The following is a 25,522-nucleotide window of genomic DNA, read 5'->3' on the forward strand; positions in this document are numbered from 1 at the left end:
TTCCTTCCCGCCTTTCCATTTTTTTTAATCTTACTCTACTCCATGTACTCTGTGATCTAGTGACACTGGTCTCCTTGCTATACTTTGTACATGACATGCCCTCTCCCTACTCTGGGCATTTTTATTGGCAGTCTCCATGCCTAGAATTCTTCTCTGCCTTCTGGCCTACCTGATGTCCTTCAAGGACAAGATTAAATCCCACTTTCTATAATAAGCCTCTCTCAATCCCACTTAAATTTAGTGCCCTTCCTTTGACATCCCTTCAATTTATCCTGTATACATCTTGTTTGCACATGTTGTTTACATGTTGTCTCCCTGTTAGGCTGTGAACTCCTTGACAGTTTTTTGCCTTTTTATTCTGAGCACTTAGAATAGTGCCTAGCAAACAGAAGGTACTTAACAAATTATTTTAATGTAAGATTTAAATCCTTATTTTCTATTTTTTCTTTACTATTTGTCTTTGTTCAAAGTTATTAAGTTTATAATGAAACAATTTTTAAAAAGAAAGATGCAAGGTGGGTGTAAGCTGATTCCAATATATTATCAAGGATGACTTATATGCAATAAGCTGTATAAACAATATTCCTGAGGGTAGATAGGGATAGGGATAAAGATTAGACCTGGGATTTCATGGGCATAGGGAACTCCCAGGTGAGGAAGGTACAGGTTTGTATGTTCTCTACAACTTATAGTCTTAGAGAAGTGCCTGTGAGGCACTGAGGTGAGTCACTTGTTCAACATCACAAAGCCGGGGTGTGTCAGGTGGGACTTAAATGCTGGCCTCCTGATTTTCAGGCTGACTCTATCCACTATGAAACTTGAAAAACAGGTGACCTTGTTGTGACATGAAAATGAAGGACAACTTAACTGTACATTGGTACTAGTTAGGGACTAAGAGAACAAGATAAAAGAGTCCAGCATATTGTACAGCTCTTTTTATGGAAGTTTTATAGGAAAATATAGACAATAATTATACGGTATTCAAAGTTATAACACGGGTGTAAACTGCATTGATGGAAGAAGTACTCACAATGACAAAAATTATATGTTATCCTAGATAAGCAAGAGCAAAAATTATACACAAGCCAAAATAGAGCATTACTCAAAGATTTGGATCTTTGCTTTAAAATAATCTTTTTACTCAAATAGAAAAAAATAAAGAATGTATACCTTTAATTCCATTAGTTCTGCTGTATTTGGAGGTGTACTAAGAGCCTTTTCTGCTATCATCTCGAATTCCTCACATAATCTGAAATGTAAGAAACAATCAATCTTAAATATCCATCTATTAAAAAACATATTTGAAAACAAAATATCAATGTAATAATTAGTAGGTAAAAACATAAACATTAAGCCTGAAAAATAAAAAGCCATCTCTCAATTATCTATCATTATAATGTCATATCTTCTGAACAAGTGGTAGGTATCATGGGAAAGACAATGAATTAGATTAAATGTCAAATCAGGTAACAGCCATAGAGGAGTCATCTGGATAAAGCAGATATAAACCCACAGACCAATCAAGTATTGCGGAAGATAAAAAAAAAATAGGTTTGTATTTTTCAGCATGGTGCCTAGAAAATGGTACATAGTCTCAAATAGGCTTTTACCACTGCACACCAATCCTGCTCCTCTACCTTTATCAACTCTAACTTAATTAAAATAGCAACTGTTTTGATTAATTTATTTTAATTTTATTGAACAACAACTATTTTAAAACCTTGCTTCTCTCTTCTCTTCTAAAGCCTCTGACCCCTCCACTGCTCACGCTAATACCAAATATCTTATCCTCCTGTTCACTTACCCATCTAACTACTGTCCCTGAGCTCTGCTTCTTCCAGTTTGCTGAACTTATCAACAATATCAACCATCTGGTAACAACAGAGAAGGTAAACTTACTTCTCCTAAGGCTAATCTCTCTGAGGGGTTCATAAGCCTTTTTGTGTCATGGACCCCTTTGGCAATCTGATAAAGCCTGTGGACCCCTTCTCAGACTAGTGTTTTCAAAAGCATAAAATAAGACACAAAGGATTACAAAAGGATCTAGTTATATTGTAAAAATATTTTTAAGTTCAATATTCCCAGGCCAAGATCTCTCCTTGAGTTGCTCAGTACTCTTGATCTCAGTCCTTGCCTCTTCCTACAGAACCTAACTTCAACAATCATCCTCAGTTACATGAATTTTTGTCTTGAAATTTGGCATCTTCCCTCTGCTGACTGTTGAATGCATCTGCTGATCCTGCCTGATCCTAGAGCTAAGAAATTGCCTGAGGGCAATTGAAACCAGTTAAGAAAGGACTACAGAAACCAGTTTAAAAAAGAATGTTGAACAGACATCAGAAGGGCTTACCTGACTTTGATCCAACGGACCCCATGATTGGAGCAGGTCCAAATATATCAACCCTCCCCACTCAGCTTCCCCTAGTCTTCTCTATGCAAAAGAACTTAATGTAACAGCTTTTGGAAGCTATGCCTCCCATGTAATTCCGTATTTGGTGAAATGTATTTAACCCTGCTCCCCTCTGCCCCTGTTGGACATTCCAGTACTTTGGTGCTGTGTAGTGGCCCCTAATCACAATTCCTTTGCTTCCATTAAAAATTCTAGTTTTGCTACTTTGGTAGTCTTCTGTATTTCAGGTTGACACTACCAACAAGCTTAGATCTCCTTAACTCTAAAAAAGTAGGGAGTGCAGTGGAAAGAGTACAGGGCCTGGAGTCAGGATGGTTCATTTTTGTGAGTTCAAATCTGGCCTCCGACATTTACTATCTATGCAACCCTGGGCAAGTCACTTAACCTTGTTTTCCTCAGTCTCCTCAACTGTAAAATTAGCTAGAGAAGGAAATAGCAAACCAGTCTAGTATCTTTGCCAAGAAAACCTCCAATGGGGTCACCAAGAGTCAGATATGACTAAAACAACTGAACAATTTCCCTGACCTTCTATACCAATCTGCTGTCCTATCTCTGCACTTCCTGAACTTTTGGCAAACCTGTTGATGCTCAATAGTTCTCCTTTCTGACTAATCACCTAGAGCTCAGTCCCTTAGAAATATGCCCTCTACAACCTCTAGTCTACTGAAACTGGTTTCATCAAAGCATTCCTAATCACCAAATACAATGGCTATTTTTAGTTCTTTTCTCTGACCTCTGCAAACTTTGCCATTTTGGACTAACAACTGCTACTGGTTCATTTTCCTTGACTTCAGAGATTCTACTCTCTCTCTAATTTCTCCCTATGTTTCCTTTGCTCATTCCTCATCCCCTTTCAAACCACTTAAATTTTTTTTCTTATGAGGGTTTGTCCTTGGCTGTCTCCTTTTCTCTATAGTCCAGTACAATTTAATTTATTCCCAGATCTTCAGAACTTCTAAACAGTCCATGCCTCTTTTGAGCTCCAGAACTTCATCTCTCTCCTGAACTCTAACTCTACATCACTGATTTGCTGAACATCTCTTCCTGAATGTCCCATTAACCATCTCAAACTGAACATGGCCAAAACACAAACAAAGAATATATTATCTTTGCTCCATACCTACCCGTCCTCCTAATTTCACTATTTCTGTTGACAATATTCTCTCTCTGTCTCTGTGTCTCTCTGTCCTCACCCCCTTCTCATTTGGTCACCACCCTTATCACTTCTTGCCATTGAAAAAACTTCCTAATTAGTCTCTCTTTCTCCATTCAGCCACTTGAGATGTGTGTGTGGGGGGGTGTGTGTTCCTAAAGCACAGATCTGACCACATCAACCCCTCTGTTCAAGAAATTTCTGTCATCTCTAGGATAAAATACAAATCTCTATGTTTGGCATTTAAAGTCCTTCATAGCCGTGCTCCATTTTCTTTCCAGATTGATCTGACATCCTCCTGTGACCACCAATCCCCCTTCCCATACTCTATATTCCAGCCAAATTGGCCTAATTTGATGTTCCCCATACACAATATTATACCTTCTGCTTCCTTCCTTTTGACCAACTGCCCTCCATTGCCTGGAATGTTTTCACTCCTCATCTTTCTACCTCTTAGAATTCCTAAATTCCTCAAAGTTCAGTTCAAATGCCACCTACTACATAAGTCTTTTGTCATTTTCCCAATTTTCTCTAGTTGTTAGTCCCACTCCATCCCAGCAATTACTTTGCATTTTTTTGTTTGTTTATCTGCATATAATCCCAACTTTGCCCCTCTCCCAGTAGAAAATGTAAAAATTCACTGGATACAATATCTATTTCATTTCTGTATTTCTACCTAGTAGAGTGCCCGACACCTGGTAGGCACTTAATAAACACTTGTTGAATTAAATGCTATAGAATCTCTGACTGCCCACAGTTCATCTCTACTTAGGATGTTCCACTAGTACCTGAAATTCAACATGTCCAAAACTGAGCTTATTATCTTTCCCCTTAAACTTGACTTCACTATTTCTGCCTGTGACACCACCATTCATCTTTCTCCCATTTTCATAACCTTTAGTTTATCTTTAATTTTCTTTGTCTAGTCTTCTCCCTATGCCTGGTTGAATGCTTACCCTTCCTTTAAAAGTCTTTCCGGATTCTGCTTGTCAGTAATAACCTTCCTTCTTGGAACTCACATGACACTTGTTTTTACAGCTCTTTCGTATGCTTTAATGTACATTAATACTACTGTGGGCAACTAGGTGATTCAGTGGATTAGAGTGCTTGCCTTAGAATCAGGAAGACCTCAGTTCAAATGAGACCTTAGGTACTTATTATCCCTGTGACCCTAGCCAAGTGACTAGTCCTCTCTCAGCCTCAGTTTCCACATCTTTAAAAATGGGGACAATAATAGCACCTACCTCCCAGGATTGTTGTGACAATCAAGTGAGAAAATATCTATAAAGTACTTTGGAAACCTTAAATAAAGCACTACATAAAAGCTAGCTATAACTATAATTACTATTAGGTAACATTATATATTATAGTGATCTATTCTTGTCTTATCCCCCAGTAAACTATAAGTTCCATGAAGACAGTAACTGTATCTTTTATAAAATTTCTGTTGCTCCTAGTGCCTAGTACAGTGATCAGCATAAAATAGGCACTTGTAACAAATGAATTAGAATGCATAACAAGAAAAATATTTTTTATTCTAGAAAAGAGGATACTCTATACTATGGTTGATAACAAATGCTAGAAAACATACCCTTTATTATGAAAAAATTGACCCCTTCAGAAGGTTTCTACATGACCTAAAACAAATATTCCTAAAGGCATCAAATTCATTTTTCTCTGATACCATTATTATCTGAACAATTTTTCACTTACTAGGCTTCCCCCAGTACACCAATTCCTTAGAGGAAGGTACCACACCATCCTGGTTATCATGTTAATTATAATTCTTGCTTTTGACCTACAGAAGAGTATTCTGTTTCACACATTAGTCTCTGAGTTATTAACAGTCAGTTAATTTTCTGAGGATCTTATGACCTCTGAGTAAAGTGACAACTGGGTTTTCAGCTATGAAATGATGAACGACCAGAATATGAGCGATGAGTGACCTAAAAGTTAATAAAAGTTGACAGCAGTACACCACCAGATTTGAGACTCCTTTAAAATTCATACTCTATATGCATAATATAATTTAAATATATTATCTGTACCAATTCTGAATCCTATACAAGATTCTCCCAGAACCCAAAATCTCTGGGCCAACTCTTCCCACTGTTCATTCATGTTGAGAAAATAAAAATTAATATTAATGCTATCTTAAGCCAAACATAAAATGCCTCACAAAATGGGAACTTGATTATTTTCTCTTTGAGACTATCCATGCCACTGCCCCACTCCATTACTCTGAGCTGACTAACAAATGTCTAATTAAAATAGAAAAAAAACCAACCTGTAAGTAAATAGGACCATTCACTTACTTCATATTTAATTCCTGATGGTCCTTGAACACTTTAGCTATAAGTCTTCCAGCAATATGATCTGCTCGCTTTGCCAAAGCCCTGATTAATTCTTCACAATGCAGCTCAAATATTCCTAAGTGAATGACCTGGCACATCAATATGAAAATTTCAGTTACTAAGAAATATATTATTACATTTTTATCAGTACTTCTCAGTGTTATCTTGTAATACCAATTTACTCTGATCTAATAATATTAGATTTTCTTTAAATATTTGATGTAGAAAAGCTATTTGGAAGGCATCCCTTTGTGTTTAGCAATTGTGAACCTTTAAATCCTGCCAAAGAGCTTAAGAAACTTAGGTATGTTGCTTTATGCAAAGTAATTTTACAGAAGTGAAACCATCAAATACTTTGGTTCTTCAAAATACTTTGGAGAACACAGTTAGTTATACAGAAAATTTGCAAAATTTATGTAGAAAGCAATTAATTCTCTCAATCGCTTCATTGGAGGGGTGGGGGTAGGGGAGACATGGGCCGGGATGGTAAATGATGCATATCCTTTTGCCAGTAGAGGAACAATTATTTGTACTATAGCAGTTCCTGCCTAAGGAACCTTAGAAGTTAGAACCATAGTGAAATTCTCACCACTATTTTATGTACACTCTAAGTTCTAACTAATAAGAAAAATAGAAGAAAAAACGTCCAAAGACAAAAGTAAAAAGATCTATCTTTAAAACTTGCATTATTTACCTTTCTAGATGTGTACTGTATCTCTTCACTTAGCTTTTGGAATTTTCGAATTTCTTTTATTGTTTCCTCATAATTATGTTCTCCCTCAAGATAATTATCAATATCACGTTCAGCTTGTCTGTTTATCAAGAAATCATACTTATCATAATATTTCAGATGTTCGGTGGGTGCAACACTTTCAGCAAGAATCACGTCCTTAATCTTTTGTTGGTGTGCATTTAATATTTCCTCTAGAATTATGGGCCTCAAGGTAGTTGACTGGGATTTGCTTTCCTGGTTGGTGGGGAACACAGACCTTAGTTATACATTATCATTTATCACTTACAGCATTTTATTCCACAAACATTTACTTTTTTGGAAGCAGCATAGTGCAGCTAAAAGGATAAAAGATTTGAAGTCCAAAGACTAGCATTCAAATTCTGGTGCTACCACTTTTCTACATGACTTTGAGCGAGACTTTAAATTTATCTGGGCCTCAGTTTCCTCAACTTCAAAATGAGAAAACTCGACTAGATAATTTCTAAGGTCCTTTCTGGTTCTAAATCTAAGATTTTATGCTGGATGATCCTAAATGCTTAGCATATTAAAGGCAATGAATAAGGGTCTTAAAGAGCTATAAAGAAAAAATAAGACATGGTCCAAACCCTCATAAAGCTTTCAAGCCATATAGATTTTCAAGATTTAGAAATGGAGGGCAGATTTTGACATCATTCAGTCCGATCTTCTCATTTCATATTTCCTTTTTCTGTTATTATAACAGGGCCACATTTTCAAGTTAAACCATAGGATTTTTTTTGTTTTGTTTTTTGTTTTTTTTAATTTTTTAATTTATTTAACATATTTAGTTTTCAGCATTGATTTTCACAAGAGTTTGAATTACAAATTTTCTCCCCATTTCTACCCTGCCACCCACTCCAAGATGGCATATATTCTGGTTGCCCTGTTCCCCAGTTAGCGCTCCCCTCTGTCACCCCACTCCCCTCCCATCCCCTTTTCCCTTCCTTTCTTGTAGGGCAAGATAAATTTCTACACCCCATTGTCTGTGTATCTTATTTTCTAGTTGGATACAAAAACATTTTTGTTTGTTTTTGAACATCTGTTTTTAAAACTTTGAGTACCAAATTCTCTCCCCTCTTCCCTTCCCACCCACCCTCCCTAAGAAGTCAAGCAATTCAACCTAGGCCACATGTGTTTCATTATGTATAACCCTTCCACAATACTCATGTTGTGAAAGACTAACTATATTTTGCTCCTTCCCAACCCATCACCCTTTATTGAATTTTCTCCCTTGACCCTGTCCCCTTTCGAAAGTGTTTGTTTTTGACTACCTCCACCCTCATCAGCCCTCCCCTCCATCATCCCCCCCATTTATTTTTATCTTCTTCCCTCTTCTTTCCTGTGGGGTAAGATTCCCCATTGGGTATATATGGTATTCCCTCCTTAGGCCAAATCTGATGAGAGCAATGTTCACTCATTCCCCACTCATCTGCCCTCTCCCCTCCTCCCACAGAACTGCTTGCTCTTGCCTCCTTTATGCGAGATAATCTACCCCATTCTATCTCTCCTTATCTCCCTCTCTCAGTATGTTCCTCTCTCATCCCTTAATTTGATTTATTTCTTTTAGATATCTTCCCTTCATCTTCAACTCACCCTGTGTCTGCTCTCTCTCTCACTTTCTCTCCCTCTCTCTCTCTCTCTCTCTCTCTCTCTCTCTATATATATATATATATATATATATATATATATACACATAGATATATACATACATACACATTCACCCATATATACATAAACATATATGTATGCATATTCCCTTCAGCTACCCTAATACTGAGGTCTCACGAATCATACTCGTCATCTTTCCATGTAGGAATGTCAACAAAACAGTTCACCTTTAGTAAGTTCCTTGCAAGTTCTTTTTCTTGTTCTTTTTCTTGATTACCTTTTCATGCTTCTCTTGATTCTTGTGTTTGAAAGTCAAATTGTCTATTCAGTTCTGGTCTTTTCACTGAGAAATCTTGAAAGTCCTCTATTTTATTGAAAATTCATATTTTGCCTTGGAGCATGATACTCAGTTTTGCTGGGTAGGTGATTCTAGGTTTTAATCCCAGCTCCATTGACCTCCGGAATATCGTATTCCAAGCCCTTCGATCTCTTAATGTAGAGGCTGCCAGATCTTGGATTGTTCTGATTGGGTTTCCACAATACTCAAATTGTTTCTTTCTGGCTGCTTGCAGTATTTTCTCCTTGATCTGGGATCTCTGGAATTTGGTGACAATATTCCTAGGAGATTTCTTTTTGGGATCTTTTTGAGGAGGCGATCGGTGGATTCTTTCAATTTCTATTTTGCCCTGTGGCTCTAGGATATCAGGGCAGTTCTTCTTGATAATTTCTTGAAAGATGATATCTAGGCTCTTTTTTTGATCATGGCTTTCAGGTAGTCCAATAATTTTTAAATTATCTCTCCTGGATCTATTTTCCAGGTCAGTGGTTTTTCCAATGAGATATTTCACATTGTCTTCCATTTTTTCATTCCTTTGGTTCTGTTTTATAATATCTTGATTTCTCATAACGTCACTAGCTTCCACTTGCTCCAATCTAATTTTTAAAGTAGTATTTTCTTCAGTGGTCTTTTGGACCTCCTTTTCCATTTGGCTAATTCTGCCTTTCAAGGCATTCTTTTCCTCATTGGCTTTTTGGAGCTCTTTTGCCATTTGAGTTAGTCTGTTTTTTAAGGTGTTGTTTTCTTCAGTGTATTTTTCAGTATTTTTTTGGGTCTCCTTTAGCAAGTCATTGACTTGTTTTTCATGGTTTTCTTGCATCCTTCTCATTTCTCTTCCCAATTTTTCCTCTACTTCTCTAACTTGCTTTTCCAAATCCTTTTTGAGCTCTTCCATGGCCTGGGACCAGTTCATGTTTTTCTTGGAGGTTTCTATTGTAGGCTCTTTCACTTTATTAATTTCTTCTGTCTGTGTGTTTTGGTCTTCTTTGTCAGCAAAGAAAGAATGCAAAGTCTGAGACTGAATCTGGGTGCGTTTTCGCTGCCTGGCCATATTCCCAGCCAACTAACTTGACCTTTGAGTTTTTCAGTGGGGTATGACTGCTTATAGACTACAGAGTTCTATGTTCCACGTTTGGGAGGGAGGTGCCAGCTCTGCCACACCAGCACTGCTCCTTCCCCAAGAACCCCCAACCCGAACTGGGCTTAGATCTTCAGCAGGCTGTGCACCCCTGCTCTGATCTGCCACTTAATTCCTCCCACCAGGTGGGCCTGGAGCCAGAAGCAGCAACAGCTATAGCTGCCCCACCTCCGCTACCATGGGGGCTGGAAGCCGAACTGCGAACTCCTTCCACTCCCGCAGCTTTTCCCACTAACCTTCTCCGCAGTCTTTGGTGTTTGTGGGTTGAGAGGTCTCGTAACTGCCTCAGCTCACTGATTCAGGGCGGTAGGGCATGCTCTGCCCGGTTGCTGGTCTTGTTGGTCCACACCACTCAGGCTGGGCTCTGCTCCACTCCGTTCCCAGCTCCCAGCTCCGAGCTCCATGTGGGATAGACCTCACCCAGAGACCATCCAGGCTGTCCCGGGCTGGAGCCCTGCTTCCCTCTGCTGTTTTGTGGGTTCTGCCATTCTAGAATTGGTTCAGAGCCATTTTTTATAAGTTTTTGGAGGGACTCAGTACGGAGCTCAGGCTATTCCCTGCTTACCAGCCGCCATCTTGGCTCTGCCCCCCAAACCATAGGATTTTAATTAAAATTTTTTAAGCAATTTGCTCCAGTGGATATTTTGTAATTGTCTCATAAAAATTCTAGTTAAAAACTCAGACTCTCAGTCAAAAATGGCCAAAGCTATGATGATACTCTAAGATCCTGGAGAGAAATAGAAATAGACCCATCAGATAATGCCATCAAATCCTGCTCCCTCTGAGAAAGGACTGGCCATATTCTGCATTTGAAAATTAGCATGTGCTATGGTGGCAGACTTTATAAATCTTCATTGGAGAAAGTGGGGATAAGGCTCCCTTGGCAAAACAGACCAAGCACACATTGTTCATTTACTTAAGAACTCCCCACAGTCTTCTCATGAGATGGGAGCAATGGGACTGACATAACAGAATAATGGCAGTTCAACATAACGAGGTACCACGGGAGAGTTACTGACGCCTAGATGGCCTCCATGTAGAGCTAACTACAGATCCATTTTGGTACATAGTCATATACCTTGGTTGGTTTTCATTAGTGTAAATGTACACTCATAAGAAAGCTGATTTTTCCAAAAAATCTATATAATCTGCTGCAGGAAAAAAGATTTATTTGTTAATGCCACGATGTCACAACACTAATTAAAAGGAATACAGATTTTTGCATGGCCTCTCACTATCTTCAGAACAAAAACTGAAACTCTTCAGCCTTGCCCTCTACCATCCCTCCACAACTAGCCTCAAACTACCTTTCTACTACCTCTTACTAGCCTTTGACATCATCTGTTTTTACCAAAACTCAGTGTTATCAAAATATGTCTTCCGTTTTACTGCCTCCATGTTTGCGGTTCCTTCCCATCAATCATACACACACCCATATACATAACACTTTATCTCTGTTCCACTTATCTGAATTCTGCCTATGTTTCAAGGTTCAACTCAAATCTTTCCTCCTCCAGGAAGCCTTTCCAATCCACCCTAGCCCACAGCGGGGTCTCTTTTCTCTCTCTATACTCATAGCACTTACTGTCTTCATCATTTAGTTGGTGCTTATCATTGACCCTTGACACACTGTTATCATTTCACATGAATGTGTCTTCGTGCCTTAATAGAATGTAACCTGTCTGAGCTTAATGAAAGGGATCTTTTTAGCCCCTAGCTAGCATGATGTGCCTTATACAAAGCAAGTGATCAGCAAATATGTTGGCTGATTGCTTCCCCAACTTTTATCATACTTGCTGTCTTTTGAGATTTTCTAATTGTACTTGTCTTTATTTTGCTGAAATAACTAAACTAATGGATTTGACTTATTATATTTATTAAAGCTAGACTGAAATAACAAAGGTATAAAAGTCTATTTTAGTGATAAGTAAGGGAAGCAATATGCATCCTAGTTCTGTGTTTAATAAATTTAAATAATGTTTTTCAATCTTTTATGTCTCCAACAAGTTACAGCTCATCCTTTGCTTTAAGAGACAAGATAAACTGGCGATTATTTTAAAATTTAGAATATTCTGGTCTTTGGTCATAATAGTTTCAAATCACTAGCAGGGGCTCACAAATAAAATAGGGCATAGACAACTTGGACAGAATTCAAAGGAGAGCAACACAAATATGCTTGAGTTTAGGAATAATGATCGTGAGCAAAGGCCTGAGGGAAAAGTCTAAGGGAAATCTTAGTGACTAGGCTTAAACTACAATGGGAGTCTAATTTTTTAAAAGGAATTCTACTATATCATGTGGGTTGCAAGCTTGTCTTTCTAAGCATGATACAGTCCCAAGACAGAGAATGTATGGTTTAAGTGTGTTTTACTATGTTTCTTTCTTTCTAACTGGTTGTATGTACCCAATCATTGAGTACTTTGTTACAGATAATCTTACTGTAATTGCTGCAAATATATAGGTCTTGTTCCCTACTCCCCCCTGTCCCCCACCAAGGTAGAGACAGCCTTGCAATTCTTTTTTAACCTTGTAAGTAAAAAAAGCTTGTAAGTCAAAAAGCTTGTAAACTTTTTTAGTTGCTCATGGCAACCAGCAATATTAGTCACATGCTTTACTCCATAAAAGTTTTCACTTGATTGAATAGTATTGTTCTGGGGATAAAAGAAACAATATTTTCAGAAGTAGTGCAAAACCAGACTTATTTCATAGTAATAGACTTTCTTCCCTAAGATTTCTATAACCAGGTCATAAAATTAAATTTTTTAAACAGGTACCCTACATCACAAATAAATCCATGACTTCAGAATACCACTCTTCAAAATACCAGAAATAAAGTTTGAATATTAAATATTCTTTATGCAAGCCAACAAGATTACTATATAACCTATGGCAGGGCCTGGGGATAAAAAGACAAAATTAAAAACAATCTTCACCTTCATGGAATTTACATTCTACTGCTGGAGAAGACAACATTTGAGTAATATAAATAATGTAAGATCATTTGAGACATAAGAGAGCACTAAAAACTAGGGCAATGAGCTAAACTAAGCTTTCTCATAGGCAAGGGCACCTCAAATGAGTCTTGAGGGAAATTGGAGATTCAAAGAGTCAGAAGAGAGGAGTAAATAAATTATAGGCATGCAGACAGCATGTTCAAAAAGGCTCAGAAATCAGAGACAGGATGTCATGTTTGAGAAACAACCAGGAAGCCAGTCTGACTATGAAATATACCTAGAGAAGCAGGCTGGGGCCAGACTAATGGGCTTTAAATGATTAGCTCTCTATTGTACATTATCAATGAGAATCATTAGAATATTTGTTAGTTGAAAATTTTATATATCAAATATTATAAATAAATTTTTGCTCAATTTCTCTTTATTTAAAAACATTAAATTTTTTGTAAATTTTAAAATCAATCATTTTTACCATCTTACTACTTCTACTTCCACTATTTAGTTGTCATTTTTAAACTGCTATTTGAGACTGTTCTAGTCTCATCCTCCAATCCAGAATTTTGCTTCTATCCTGGGACCCTGGTTTTCTGATTAGTGAACCTTACCTTGTGAACCTTATTCACCATACCTTGCCTGGACCTAGACCCACCATGATGCTTCCCAGCTATCTTTAGGTTCCTATTCTTCTCTACTCCTGCCTTCACTTCCAAGCCATTACTCAAGCTTCTACCCTGCAACCCTGGACTTCTGATTGGTATAAAATATATTAAATAGCAGCACTATAAGTGAAGTTAAGGAGAAAACAAGATTTGCTTTACAGAAATTAACTTTAAGTCAACTTTTCTAGAAAACATGTATTTGATAAAGCATAGGATACCTACCATATTTTTATATTCATGATGTCATGTTATCTAAGTTGCATGGCATTAAACTAATTGTAAAAATCAAAATATATGAATTACTTACCCATTTTGCATACAATTTAGTCTCAACCCTTGGTACAAGACTGACGGCCTTAATCATGACCTCATAAATATTTAGAAAAATTGCTTGATAATCATTAAATTCAGGTTCAAACTTAACACTTTCATTTTCAAGGATCAGCCTTGTTATAAAACCTGGATGCTCATAAGCTCGCACAGAATCCTTTAAAAAATGTTTAAAATATGTTCATTTTAGTGGCAAATCACAAAGAAGTCAAATCATTAAGACCATAAGGTAAAAAATTAAATCCTTAAGCACTTGTCATAAATATCATATCCTATGAAAGGATATCATTTAAATAAATAACATAATCAAAAATGTTTTATAAAGCATAATTATTATAAAACTGAAATTTTGATTTTAGATTCTTTAAATTTTGCTAAAAGAGATCATAAAATAAATCTATCTTATTTTAACAACCATTATAGGAGTCTAAGAAGAACGAAAGGTATTTGAAACTACCTACATATGTTCACTTGTGTACATCATGTCCTACTTCCAGTAGAATAGCCAACTACTCAATTACTGACATTATTAGAAAGCTGGGGTAGAAATAAGTGTAAATTATAAATTTTTTCCATAAAATCAGCATTTTAAAGGAAAAGAAGCTCATTCTTAAATCCTAATGCTTGTTATCAAGTGGCTGTTTTCACTGCCCTTAATTGGAAAGATCTGCAAATTTTGTTCTCTCCTAGAAGATATAACCAAGGATGCATAATTTTAAAGCTGTTGTAGGAAGCCATTCAAAAGCTCCCAGACGTGCAAGAATACTTGTGAGAGGAATGATTTAGGAAAGGGAAAAAGGTGAAGAAGTTTATGTAAACAGGAAAATGGTAGGGGTAGGGACTGAAAAAAAAATGAAGAATAAAAGAAAAAGTAGGAGAAAGTCATGTATGCTTTGCACAGATCTGTGTCTTACAGGACAACCTTAAATGTTCCAGCTGTTACCCCCTTGCTTCTGTGAGAGAATGAAGCCCCATTCCTCACTTACAGTTTGTCAGTAAGGAAAGTAGAAATAGTCAATGTAGAAAAGTTCTGCAGATGTCCAGCTAGTTTGAGGCTGTGCCTCAAATTTTCCCACCATAAGAAGTGAGCCAACGACCCCAAGTAGGCAGCTGATCATTTGCCATTATCATTTATTTATAATAATGCTCAATTACTGTTGATTTATGAGCACTGACTGTACCAGTTTTACCAATCAGGGAAATAGGTCACAATTCCTTTTCAGAGGCAAAACATGGGTAAAATTTCATGAAAAACTGTGGATAACTAAGTATAAGTATATGACCATTAGTGATACCTACTTACCGGCCTTTGTACAATTAAATCTGTAAAGTCCTGCATTGACTCCAAGGCTAAGCTCTGCAGTTGTATAGTCATCAAAGTCGCAGCACAGTTGAAGAAAGCTTCCAGTTTTGCACTGCTACCACTGGTGGGTAACTGCCTTTTTTTATTGCCTTGGTAATAAATATTCTGGACTTCTGGAAACCACCTTGAAAAAACAAAGAAATTTCTTAAAATGTCTAATATTTTCAATATCCCATCTTGTAAACTACATAGCAATCATACCTTTTGGAAAACTAAAAGATTTCATAGTGACACTATTAAGGAAATTTTACCTGTCATGAACTAATAAGTACTGCAAAAGGTATGTAATAGCATGCTTTATTACTAGTATAAAATAAATGTTATATTGTCAATAGATTTTAATTCAATGACTTGTTCTTTTAAAGTACTTGTATAAGGCTCTTTTCTGGGTTCTAGGGATACTATCATCTGTACAGCTAAAAACCACAGTAGTTGAAACCATTGGGAGCAAATGATAACATAATCTTAGGAACAAAGTTCAAACTTTTGGTGAAATGAATTAGTAGGATGTGACAATGTGGAGCATCCAAAAGAGATGGTCAGTCACTAAACTTAGATTAAGTATTAACCACTTTGCTCAGCACTGTGCTAAAAGCACCTGTAGCCATAATGGCTTTTGTTTTCTTTGAATGGCTCAGCTTGCCTCATTGAGCCTCTGGACACTGTGGCTTGCTCTTCCGGGGCAGGAGGCCCGGGGAGCATGCCGGGAGGCAGACGGCTTCCTGTGTGGGGAGTCATGGGGCTGGCTGAGGGGAGGTGTTAGCTCCAGAACCTGGTCTACCCTAGGGGGAGGAGCCAACTCAGGAACCAATCGGCCCTGGTCATTTGGGCGGAGCTTGATGATGTCAGAAACCCTATAAGAGGGGAGAGGACAGCTTGAAGATTTTTCCTCTCTTTCCTTTTCCGGTTGGAGCCAGAGGCAGTTACAACGACCGTTACAGAGGCAGTTACGACCGTTACATCGTCAGTTTCAGTTGCAGCTTCAGTTTCAGAAACAGACACAGCTGAGGCAGGAGCTGCCAGCAGCAGAGCTGATCTACGGGAGGAAGCTGAACAAAGACTTCAGTCCAGTGGGTAATCTTATTACCATCAAGGGGGAAACATGATTTTGCTTTACGCAATCATGTTTCTCTGTAGCCTCCTGGTTACTCTTTCAAGGCGTACCTATTGGGCCTGGAAGATTATGACCAACATATCAAAATGGGGCTTCTGGTTCATGGGTTGGTTACTGTGGAGCCTAAATAAATGTTTTGATTCTTCTGCCTTCTACTTTGAGAGTTTCTTCTATCCGGCGATTCCGAACCTTTCAGACATGTTTATGATCTTCTTTGAGATTATAAACTCGGCCCTCCTGTTACAGCACCAGGGGTACATAAAGAGGCAAAAGACAGTCCCTGCCTTCACCATAGGATGGAAAAAAGAGGAGCAATCCCAATGAGGACCATAACCTGAAGCTAAAGTAAATGCTGGCAATTAGTATTATATTGTAGTTTATGGTTTCACAAACTACAGATTAAGGAGAATCAAAACTTCAATTTGGCATAAAATTATTAGGAACTTGAAAAAAATGGATGCCAAATGCTGGTGGTTTCTGGACCTAATAAGAGAGATGAAGCATAAGCAGGAGGCCACCAGAGTTGGTTTCTTGATATTTATATGTATTAAGATGATTTAGCAGAATCAGAACAGTATAGGAGAAAGCTAGCCTTGGAATCAAGAAGAGCTGGGTTCAAGTTTTACCTCTAACACATATTGGCTCTTTGACCCTGGGCAAATTGCATAATCACCGAGTCCCAGGTGTCTTTCTAATACTATAAATTGCAGAGAAGTTGACAACCTGCAGTGGTAGAAGGAGTTATCAAATAATCAAATAAATTCTATCTTTAATATATATATGTATGTGTATATATATATATATATTATATGTCTATCAACTGTATATGTACAGTACATCCTATGACTTTCTTTAAACAGTGATGGAAATCATGGTCTCAAGGAATACACAGAATCTTAACTGTAGCACTATCTGAGGATTCAATAAACAGAAGAGGAGTATTGAAACCCAGTCAAAAGAGTTAAATTACTGAAGTACCAGAAGAATCTCATGATGAAGTCTCATGACATAGACCCTAAGAATAAGTGTTTATCATGAAGAAATAATACGTACTATGTATAAAAAACAAATTCTATACTATAACCTATCTACCTTTTTATTTAACTAGCAATAGAAATGTAAAAAAGTAAATTTGATTATAATATTTTAACTGAATTAAGTATTTCAAGTCAAATTTACTTCCTTTGACCAAAGACTATTGCAAGATGCTCTGTTATTCATTTTATTCCCTTGTTAATTGGTCTTAATTATTTGCTAGTTGGTTGAATGTTATCATCAAAAAATTTCCAAAAAATCTTGTGAAAATAATTTTAAAATGACAAAAATCACCAGGAAAAATTGAAAATCATGAAAACAATTAGTTTAAACTACCTCAGGTGCCAAAGGAGAAAAGAGAATATACTATATAATTAACTACACAATATTGGGTAAAATACGAATTCAAGTTAAGCTTCAAACATACAACACAAACTCACACAAGAGAACCATAACCGACTACTGACTCTTCTGCTAAAAGCATTGAGAGGAAGGCAGATACAAGAAAAACATTTTGTTAATAAGGTAAAGGGAAAGAGAATATATGCTTGAATTTATTGAAACTACAATTCTGCAGATGCCACTCCTGAACAGTTTGCTGGTGCTCATCGACTGTTTGCTAGTATGCCTAACAGCACAAGTCAGCTGGGGGGAAAAATCCACCAGTAAGGATGAGATAAGCAGCCACACGGTGTTTGGAAAGTACTTTGAAACTAAAACTAAAGGGAATTCTGGGAAGACAGCAGAGGTCAGAAAATTCCAGGCTCATCAAACTTCCTCCACAAACAAACCAGATATTGCCACAAAATGAAAGCAGAGTAGCAAAAATAGAGGTAAAGCAGTTATCCTTTTAAGACAACTTGAGAGGACCTTAGGAAAGACAGGATATCCAGGGGTTGAGGTTTGGTTAGAGTGAAGTGTAAATACCTCCAGGCCTGCTCCTATGAATCAACAAATAGTAGGCCCTGGGGGCAGCGCCGCTGGGAAGCAGACTAGTCCTTAAGAACTTTCACCTCATGAACTTCCATCTAAAGAACAGTGTGAGAATCAGAAGGCTGAGGGAAGACTGAAAGACCCCCTGCTGCTTCTGGACAGCCGGCCTGGTAGTGCTGACCAGAAGAGATTCTTGGGTGAGGCCCTGGGCAAGAAAGAGCAAGCATAAACCTGGTGAGTGTGGTACCCCAGGGAGCAAAAGCATTTTGTGTGGCTGGGGGCCCTAACTGAGGCTTAGGGGAGGAGAGAAGTTCCTGACATTGCACCCCTGGACAGAATTCAGAGAGACCTAAGGAACCATTACCCACAAATCAGGATTAAAAGCCAATTATAATAATAAGCTGCTATGAATAAAATAAAACTTAATAAGCAAATGAAAAAGAATCTGACCAACTGTAGCTAACCATTATGGTATAAAAGAAGATCTGAGTTAATAAAAAAAAATTGCCGTTCACATCGAACGACAGTCACAAATCCAAAAAGAGTTTTTGGGAGAACTTGAAAAGGAATTTAAAAATAAAATAAGAGGTTACACTTGAGCTCCCTAAGAAAAAAAGCACCAGAACCAGAGAGATTTTGTAACAACAATGTTGCTAGCAGCTGCTGTGGAGGTGAAAGACCAACACAAGACCAACAACAAGAGCACACAAATCTGTAAGAATATGAGTCATTCCCCAATTGATAAATGGTCAAAGGATATGAACAGATAGTTTTCCCCTGAAGAAATCAAAATAATTTATAGTAGTGTAAAAACTGCTCTGAATCATTATTGATTAGAGAAATACAAATGTAAACAACCTTGAGATATATCATTTTACATCTCTCAGATTGGCTAAAATGATTGAAGGACAAAGTGACAAATGTTGGAGGAATGTGGAAAACTTGGGACATTAATTCACTGGTGGTGGAACTGTGAACTGATCCAACCATTTTGGAGAGCAATCTGGAATTATGCCCAAAGGGTTATAAAACTGCCTATACCCTTTGACCCAGCAATACTACTACTAGGTCTGATTCCCAAGATGACTAGAAAAAAGGAAAAGTACCTATATGTTCTAAAATATTTATAGTAGCTCTCTTTGTGGTGGCAAAGAAACAGAAATTTCAGGGATGCCTGTCAATTGGGGAATAACTGAACAAGTTGTGGCATATAATTGTGATGGAATACCGCTGTACCATAAGAAATGATGAGCTCAATGAGCTTCAAAGAACATGGATAGATCTGCATGAAATAATGAAAAGCAAAATGGGCAGAACCAAGAGAAGGCTGTAGATAGTAATAGTGTTTTAAGAGCAACATTGAACAGCTAAATCATTTTGATTATTACAAATTAACTACAAATGGCATATGAAGACACTATCTGCATCTAGAGAAAGAACTGATAATTAGAAGTACTTGTAAAATGGTTTTACATATATATGTATATATATATAAATATATGTATGTACAACACTCATTTCTGTTTAAAAAAGTGCTAGAAAATATAGGCTTAAATGTATATATACATATGCATATTTGTGTTTAATTGTAGCCATCTCTAGGGCAGGGGAGGGGAAGGAAAGAAAAAAGGGGGAAAAAGTTATATGATAATTTTATTATATGTTTCAAAGGAATAGTGGATTTGCAGTTTCATGTACAATCATCTTTTTTCTATTCTATGTTATGGAAATGCTTGTTTTATTTCTTAAGTTCAGAATAAAATAAATAAAAAGATTTTTTAAAAGAAAAAAGAAAGTGGGGGAAAAAGCCTCTGAAACTAGACCTGGATACAAGTTTTGGCTCCACTATTTACTGACTAGGGAATGTTGGGCAAAATATTTAAACCTCTCTGACCTCAGTTTTCCCATCTGTTAAATATTAATAATAATACTTGAACTAGTTGCTTTATAGTCCCTGTGAGGATCAAATGAAATAAAATAAAATATGCAAAATATCTACAATTGTAAAGTACTAGAAAAGTTAAAGGAATTTTTAGTCTTTATTATATCAAAGCCTTACATTCTCTTTAGGAAAAAGCAGGTACTCTAAGCCATCTTAACAAAATCAAAATGATGACTATTTGTTTAGGCTAAGAATGGAGATTCTGCTAATGTTTAAGGATGGAAAAATTAGAAGGAAGGTTTATAATTCTATTATAAAGTATAATGTTTTGTCATCTTAAGTAAAATTTTGCAAAATCATATAGATATCAATATAATCAGGTATTGAATGAACCTGGTTCTTTTCTTTGAATCTGCTTCTTAAGATATGTACAATTCAAACATAATTATAGAAAATCAAATATTTACTTACATCATAAAAGACATTAACAAAGTTAAAATATCTTACTTTAAATAAATCAATCTTTAAAAATAAATGGGTCATCTAGGTGGCACCGTTGGTAGAGTACTAGGCCTGGAATCAGGCTGACTCATATTCCTCAGTTCAAATCTGGCCTCAGACACTTACTAGCTGTGCAACTCTGGGTAAGTCATTAACTTTGTTTACCTCAGTTTCTTCATCTATAAAATGAGCTGGAGAAAGAAATGGTAAAGCCCTCCAGTTGTTGTCTGTCCTTTGTTTTTGAAGAGGACCAAGACATGCAAGTGAATTGGATTTAAGTGAGGGAGGGCTGTGCAAAGTCACCAGCGTCACTCTCTCCTCCAGAGCCATCTGGGTCCAATAGTGAGATATAGATCAGGATGACTGGAGATAGCCCGAGTGAAGGGGGAGTCTTTGGCCTTTATAAGCTAAGGTCTTGTTTAACAGGTCTCAGTTTGACTGAGGCAATGCCTTTTCAGTGATTAAGGCTTGGTAAGAAATGAGACAGACAATGGCCTCTTTAGCTAGTCAAAAAAAAATCAATCTGAGAGAAGACCTTTAGGGTTTCTGGCCAAAACAGAAATAATTGCTATTTGTATTCAATTAATCAGGGCCCAAACAATGACCAAGTAGAGCCAAGAAAACTCCAAATGAGGTCACAAAGAGCTGGACACAACTAAAATGACTAATATCACCAACAAAAAATAAATATTAAAAAGAAGCCTAGTAAATATTTTGCTAATTGTTCTTTTTTGCTGTGTATATGAGCTGAAACTTAATCTTTACTGATGACAGGTATCAACTGCTTTAAGATTTTTTTACAACTTACATATAAACTAACTGGCTCTACAATAAAAGAATTTGGGATTAGGAGAGCTATCATCAAGCTTATTGCATTTCCAGGCAGGACTGCATATAAATTACTAAGGTGGCTATCAAAGTTATTTTGAAAAGCTTTCAGCAAGATATTCTAGAGCCTTCTTTGATTACTCATTTCACTCCGATCGATTACTCGTTCCATTCCAATATTCACAGCAGTACCTACTTCCTTAGATCAAATCCTTCAGCAACAATTTAGGAATATTTTTTTTCGTGTTCTGTCCTTGCTAGTGATACAGAGTAACTCCCTTATAATCAGTTCACATGCATTTTAAAGATGGTAATTGTTTCCTATCTGCCTTCTGGTCTCTAAATGAAATAATTCTTGTCTTTCCTTACATTCATAAAATTATAATTTGAAACAACAACAAAAATCTGTTCTTTCAAACCATGTATGAGTGTTTCCTATGTGGGAAAAAATAATAAGCAAAGGTCTATGATTCTACAGAAAAAGACAATCTCTTATTTAATATTCTTGGAAGATAATTTCCAAGCAGTTGTTGAAAAACAAGTGGTACTTGGTGGTATATGTCCATTACCATTGGTGAGACAACTTTTGATTCACAAGTTGGACCTCTCAGTTTTTAATCTCACATACCAGGGAGAATTGGGTTTATTATGGTGTTTGAGAACAATTATGATCAGCATCAGCAACTTTTAGATGTGGGGGCCATTCAGAAGAGGAGCTAATGTTCTTTTAATCTTGTCTCAGCTGAATTGGAAATTCCATAGGGGCAGGTTTTGTTTTCTATGCTGCTTTTCCTCCTTACCCTCATCAGCAAACAGCAAGAGCCCAGTGCCTTGCATACAATAAGTGCCCAATAAGTTTTTATTGATTGAGGATCCATAACTTCTCTGAATTCTTGGCACTTATCTCATCCCAAGGAACTACTATTAATAGAAGAGGGGTAGAAACAGAGGATGGCAACCAGATCACAGCCATTTTAACAATCCAATTCAATTTCTATACAGTCACAATAGCAGGGAAACATCTGGATAGCTAGAATCAGAGCCATAACTATGGTGAAGTAATTGGGGCACTGAATTTAGAGATTGCTGACAACACTTTTAGTCCTTTGCAACATAGAAACAACCAAACATACCTTATTAGCAACAAGTATTAGTTAAATTACAAAGCTCCTCTAATATGGGGTGACCTACCGAGCAGCAAGCTTGACCTACCCCCAGCAAGAGCATGGCATCCACAAACTTCCTGCCACTGCTCAACTATAAGTCTACTGTTTTCTTGCTGTTTGTTTGGAATGTGGTTTAGGGTACTTATTCCAGGCATAAAAATTCTTACTTTTGATTCTAAATAAAGCAAACTCCTTAGAGGTATCCACAGTTAATGCTGCAAAGATCTGACCATTTTCTTCTTAAAGCTATACTATCTGTCATATTCTGAGCAGAAGTGATTTGAATTTTTAAAACAAGATATGTTCTGAACTATCATCTGACTGAAAATACAGTACCCTTCTGGAACAATGTTTTTTCTTTTAAATAGAACTAAAAAACATAAGTTATTCTTTGTCCAATATGAAAATGAGTTCACATATTCAATCATACACTTTAAGTAGTGTCTCTTTGGCAGATTCCATATGTTTCATGACAATGTTCTGGAAGACTGACAGCTCCATTGCCTCCTGGCGATTATGAAATTCTTCTACGTCAACTAAACGTAATTTTCTGCAAGGAATAAAAATGGATACTAATGAGTAGTCATAGCCATAACTTTGTCTTGTATTTGTTGATTATTCTCCTTTACTAACATGACATTCTTAGGGGGCATATTCTCAAGTTTAACCAATAAAATTATATTCTTAATCATGTCTTTTTATCAGTTTTTGTATAAACTCCAAGAGGTATTCGTCGCTCTGCCAAGATTTAGAGTTTAAAATTGTAACAGGATAAGCTTTATGGGCAGTGCTTTCTCAGATTTTCAGTCCTTTTCTAATAAGAAGACATAAAGAATACAAAAGCTCCATTATTGCCAACCAAAGACTAGAAAGCAAGGTTACATTATCAAATTAGTCACCAGTACCTCCTCGGAAGACATGGAAAAAGGCCTTAATTAAAATAGAGGACCCACCTATATTGAAGTCTAGATAATGGATACCTAACTTTTATGTCTCTGTCCATGGTTGCAAACCACCAGAGTGAGTGAGAGGGGTTAAAGGTCACTACTCCAGATTTATTGCTAAAGTTCTCTGCTAAAAATTTTTATAACAGCTCTTTTTGTGGTGGTCAAGAATTGGAAATTGAGGGGATGCCCATCAATTGGGGAATGACTGAACAAGTTGTGGCATATGAATGTAACAGAATACTAGTGTTCCATGAGAAATAATGAGCAAGTGGACTTCAGAAAAAACCTGGAAACACTCATATGAACTGATGCTGAGTGAAGTGAGCAGAACCAGGAGAATACTGTCCACAGTAACAGCAACATTGTGTGATGACTAACTTTTATAGACTTACTTCTTCTTAGCAATGCAAGGATCTAAGACAACTCCAAAAGATATATAATGGAAAATGCTATCCATATCCAGAAAAAGAACTATGGAGTCTAAATGCAAATCAAAGCATACTATTTGCTCTCTTTTTTTGTTGTTTCTTCTTTCTCATGGTTCCTCCCATTGGTTCTAATTCTTCTTTACAACATGACTAATGTGAAAATATGTTTAATATGAATGTATATATACAGCCTATATCACATTGCACACCATCTTGGGGTGGGGGAGGGGAAGTAGGGGGAGAAAATTTAGAACTCAAAATCTTACGGAAGTGAATGTTGAAAACTAAAAATAAATAAATTAATACTTTAAAACACTTTTAAATGCTTAACAAAAAATAAAGTTTTGTACTCCTATATTCCCACAAAATCTTCATGTCAATCCAATTCAATTTAACAAAAATATATTAAGCACTTGCTACACACAAAGCATTATGCCAAGCAGGCTCTGGGCATTAAAAAAGGAAAAAAAGAAAAAGACAAAAACAAAATAAACCCAACCTCAAGGAGCTTACATTTGATTGGGATGATATAACACGTACACAATATATAGTGTATACAATAACACAAAGTAATTCAAAGAGGGAGAAAATATTGATTAAAATCTCTATAAGTTGTCACTTGAGCTGAAATAAGCAGGGAATTCTAATAGGCAGAGGTGAGGAGTGCATTCAATAAATGAGGAGCCATTTACTCAAAAGCACAGAAACAAGAAGTCACTTGTGGTGAAGGTTTAGCAGGCCAGTTTGATCAGGACAATGGAGGGCATGAAGAGTGAGAAAACTCATAGGAAATTATCAGAAAGGTAGGTAGGAGGCAGTTTGTAGAAGGCTATAAATGCCAGGTTGAATTTTTATTTTATTCTAAAGTCAATTGGGAGCCACTGAAGACTTGAGTTGAGGAGTGACCAGATCTGTGTTTTAGGAATATTAATATGACAGCTGCATGGAAGATGGACTGGAGAGATGAAAGACTCAGAGACTAATGGTAAGGCTACAATAATTTAGGCAACAGGTGAGAGGAGCTTGAACTCAAGCAAATGCTATAAGTGCAGAAAAGTGAAAGATACAATGAAGACTTGCCAACAAGTCTTGGAGATGGGGAAGAGGGAAAAGGACTCCAATGCTGGAAGCCTGGGTGACTGAAAGAAGTTCACTCACCACTGGTGGAGGGTATATTCAACAGAAATAGGGAAGTTTAAGATGGATTTAACGAAAACAATCATTTGCCCTTCAAGTGAATTCATTCAAATGAATATTTTACATGGATAAGATGAGAGATAGAGCATTTATTAAGAGCTTATTTTGGAGAGGCAAAGCCAAGATGGTGGAATATAGGTAACAACCCAGTTGAACTCTACCAATATTCCCCTATGAACAATTTTAAATAGTTTCTCAAATCAAATTTTGAGTGGCAGAGCTGACAAAAAGTCAGAGTAAGACATTTTTCCAGCCTAATAATTTTTAGGAGGTCCACAGGAGGGGTCTGTGATACCAGGGTAGGGGCTTGCCCACAGCGCAGAAGGGGCACCAGTAGCAGGCCTTGGAGGCAACTACAAGATCAGCAACAGCAACAGCAGTTTTGAGAGCTCTCAGTGCACAGACTGTAAAGGAGATTGGACAATTGGTCAGAA

General features: G+C 36.9%; 1 protein-coding gene across 1 annotated transcript in view; it reads right to left on the bottom strand.

The window, feature by feature from the left end:
* DNAH7 (dynein axonemal heavy chain 7) overlaps positions 1 to 25,522 on the bottom strand; it is a 312,783-nt gene that overhangs the window by 236,985 nt on the left and 50,276 nt on the right. Inside the window, exons 9-14 of the mRNA XM_036744029.1 lie at positions 22,947 to 23,066; positions 14,998 to 15,181; positions 13,672 to 13,851; positions 6,612 to 6,884; positions 5,879 to 6,006; positions 1,171 to 1,249 (exon numbers count right to left, since the gene is read on the bottom strand). Of these exons, the coding sequence (XP_036599924.1) occupies positions 1,171 to 1,249; positions 5,879 to 6,006; positions 6,612 to 6,884; positions 13,672 to 13,851; positions 14,998 to 15,181; positions 22,947 to 23,066 (964 nt within the window). The remainder of the gene's footprint in view (positions 1 to 1,170; positions 1,250 to 5,878; positions 6,007 to 6,611; positions 6,885 to 13,671; positions 13,852 to 14,997; positions 15,182 to 22,946; positions 23,067 to 25,522) is intronic.

This window comes from Trichosurus vulpecula, chromosome 2, assembly GCF_011100635.1.
Source record: "Trichosurus vulpecula isolate mTriVul1 chromosome 2, mTriVul1.pri, whole genome shotgun sequence".
In the NCBI taxonomy this organism is placed as follows: Eukaryota; Metazoa; Chordata; class Mammalia; order Diprotodontia; family Phalangeridae; genus Trichosurus; species Trichosurus vulpecula.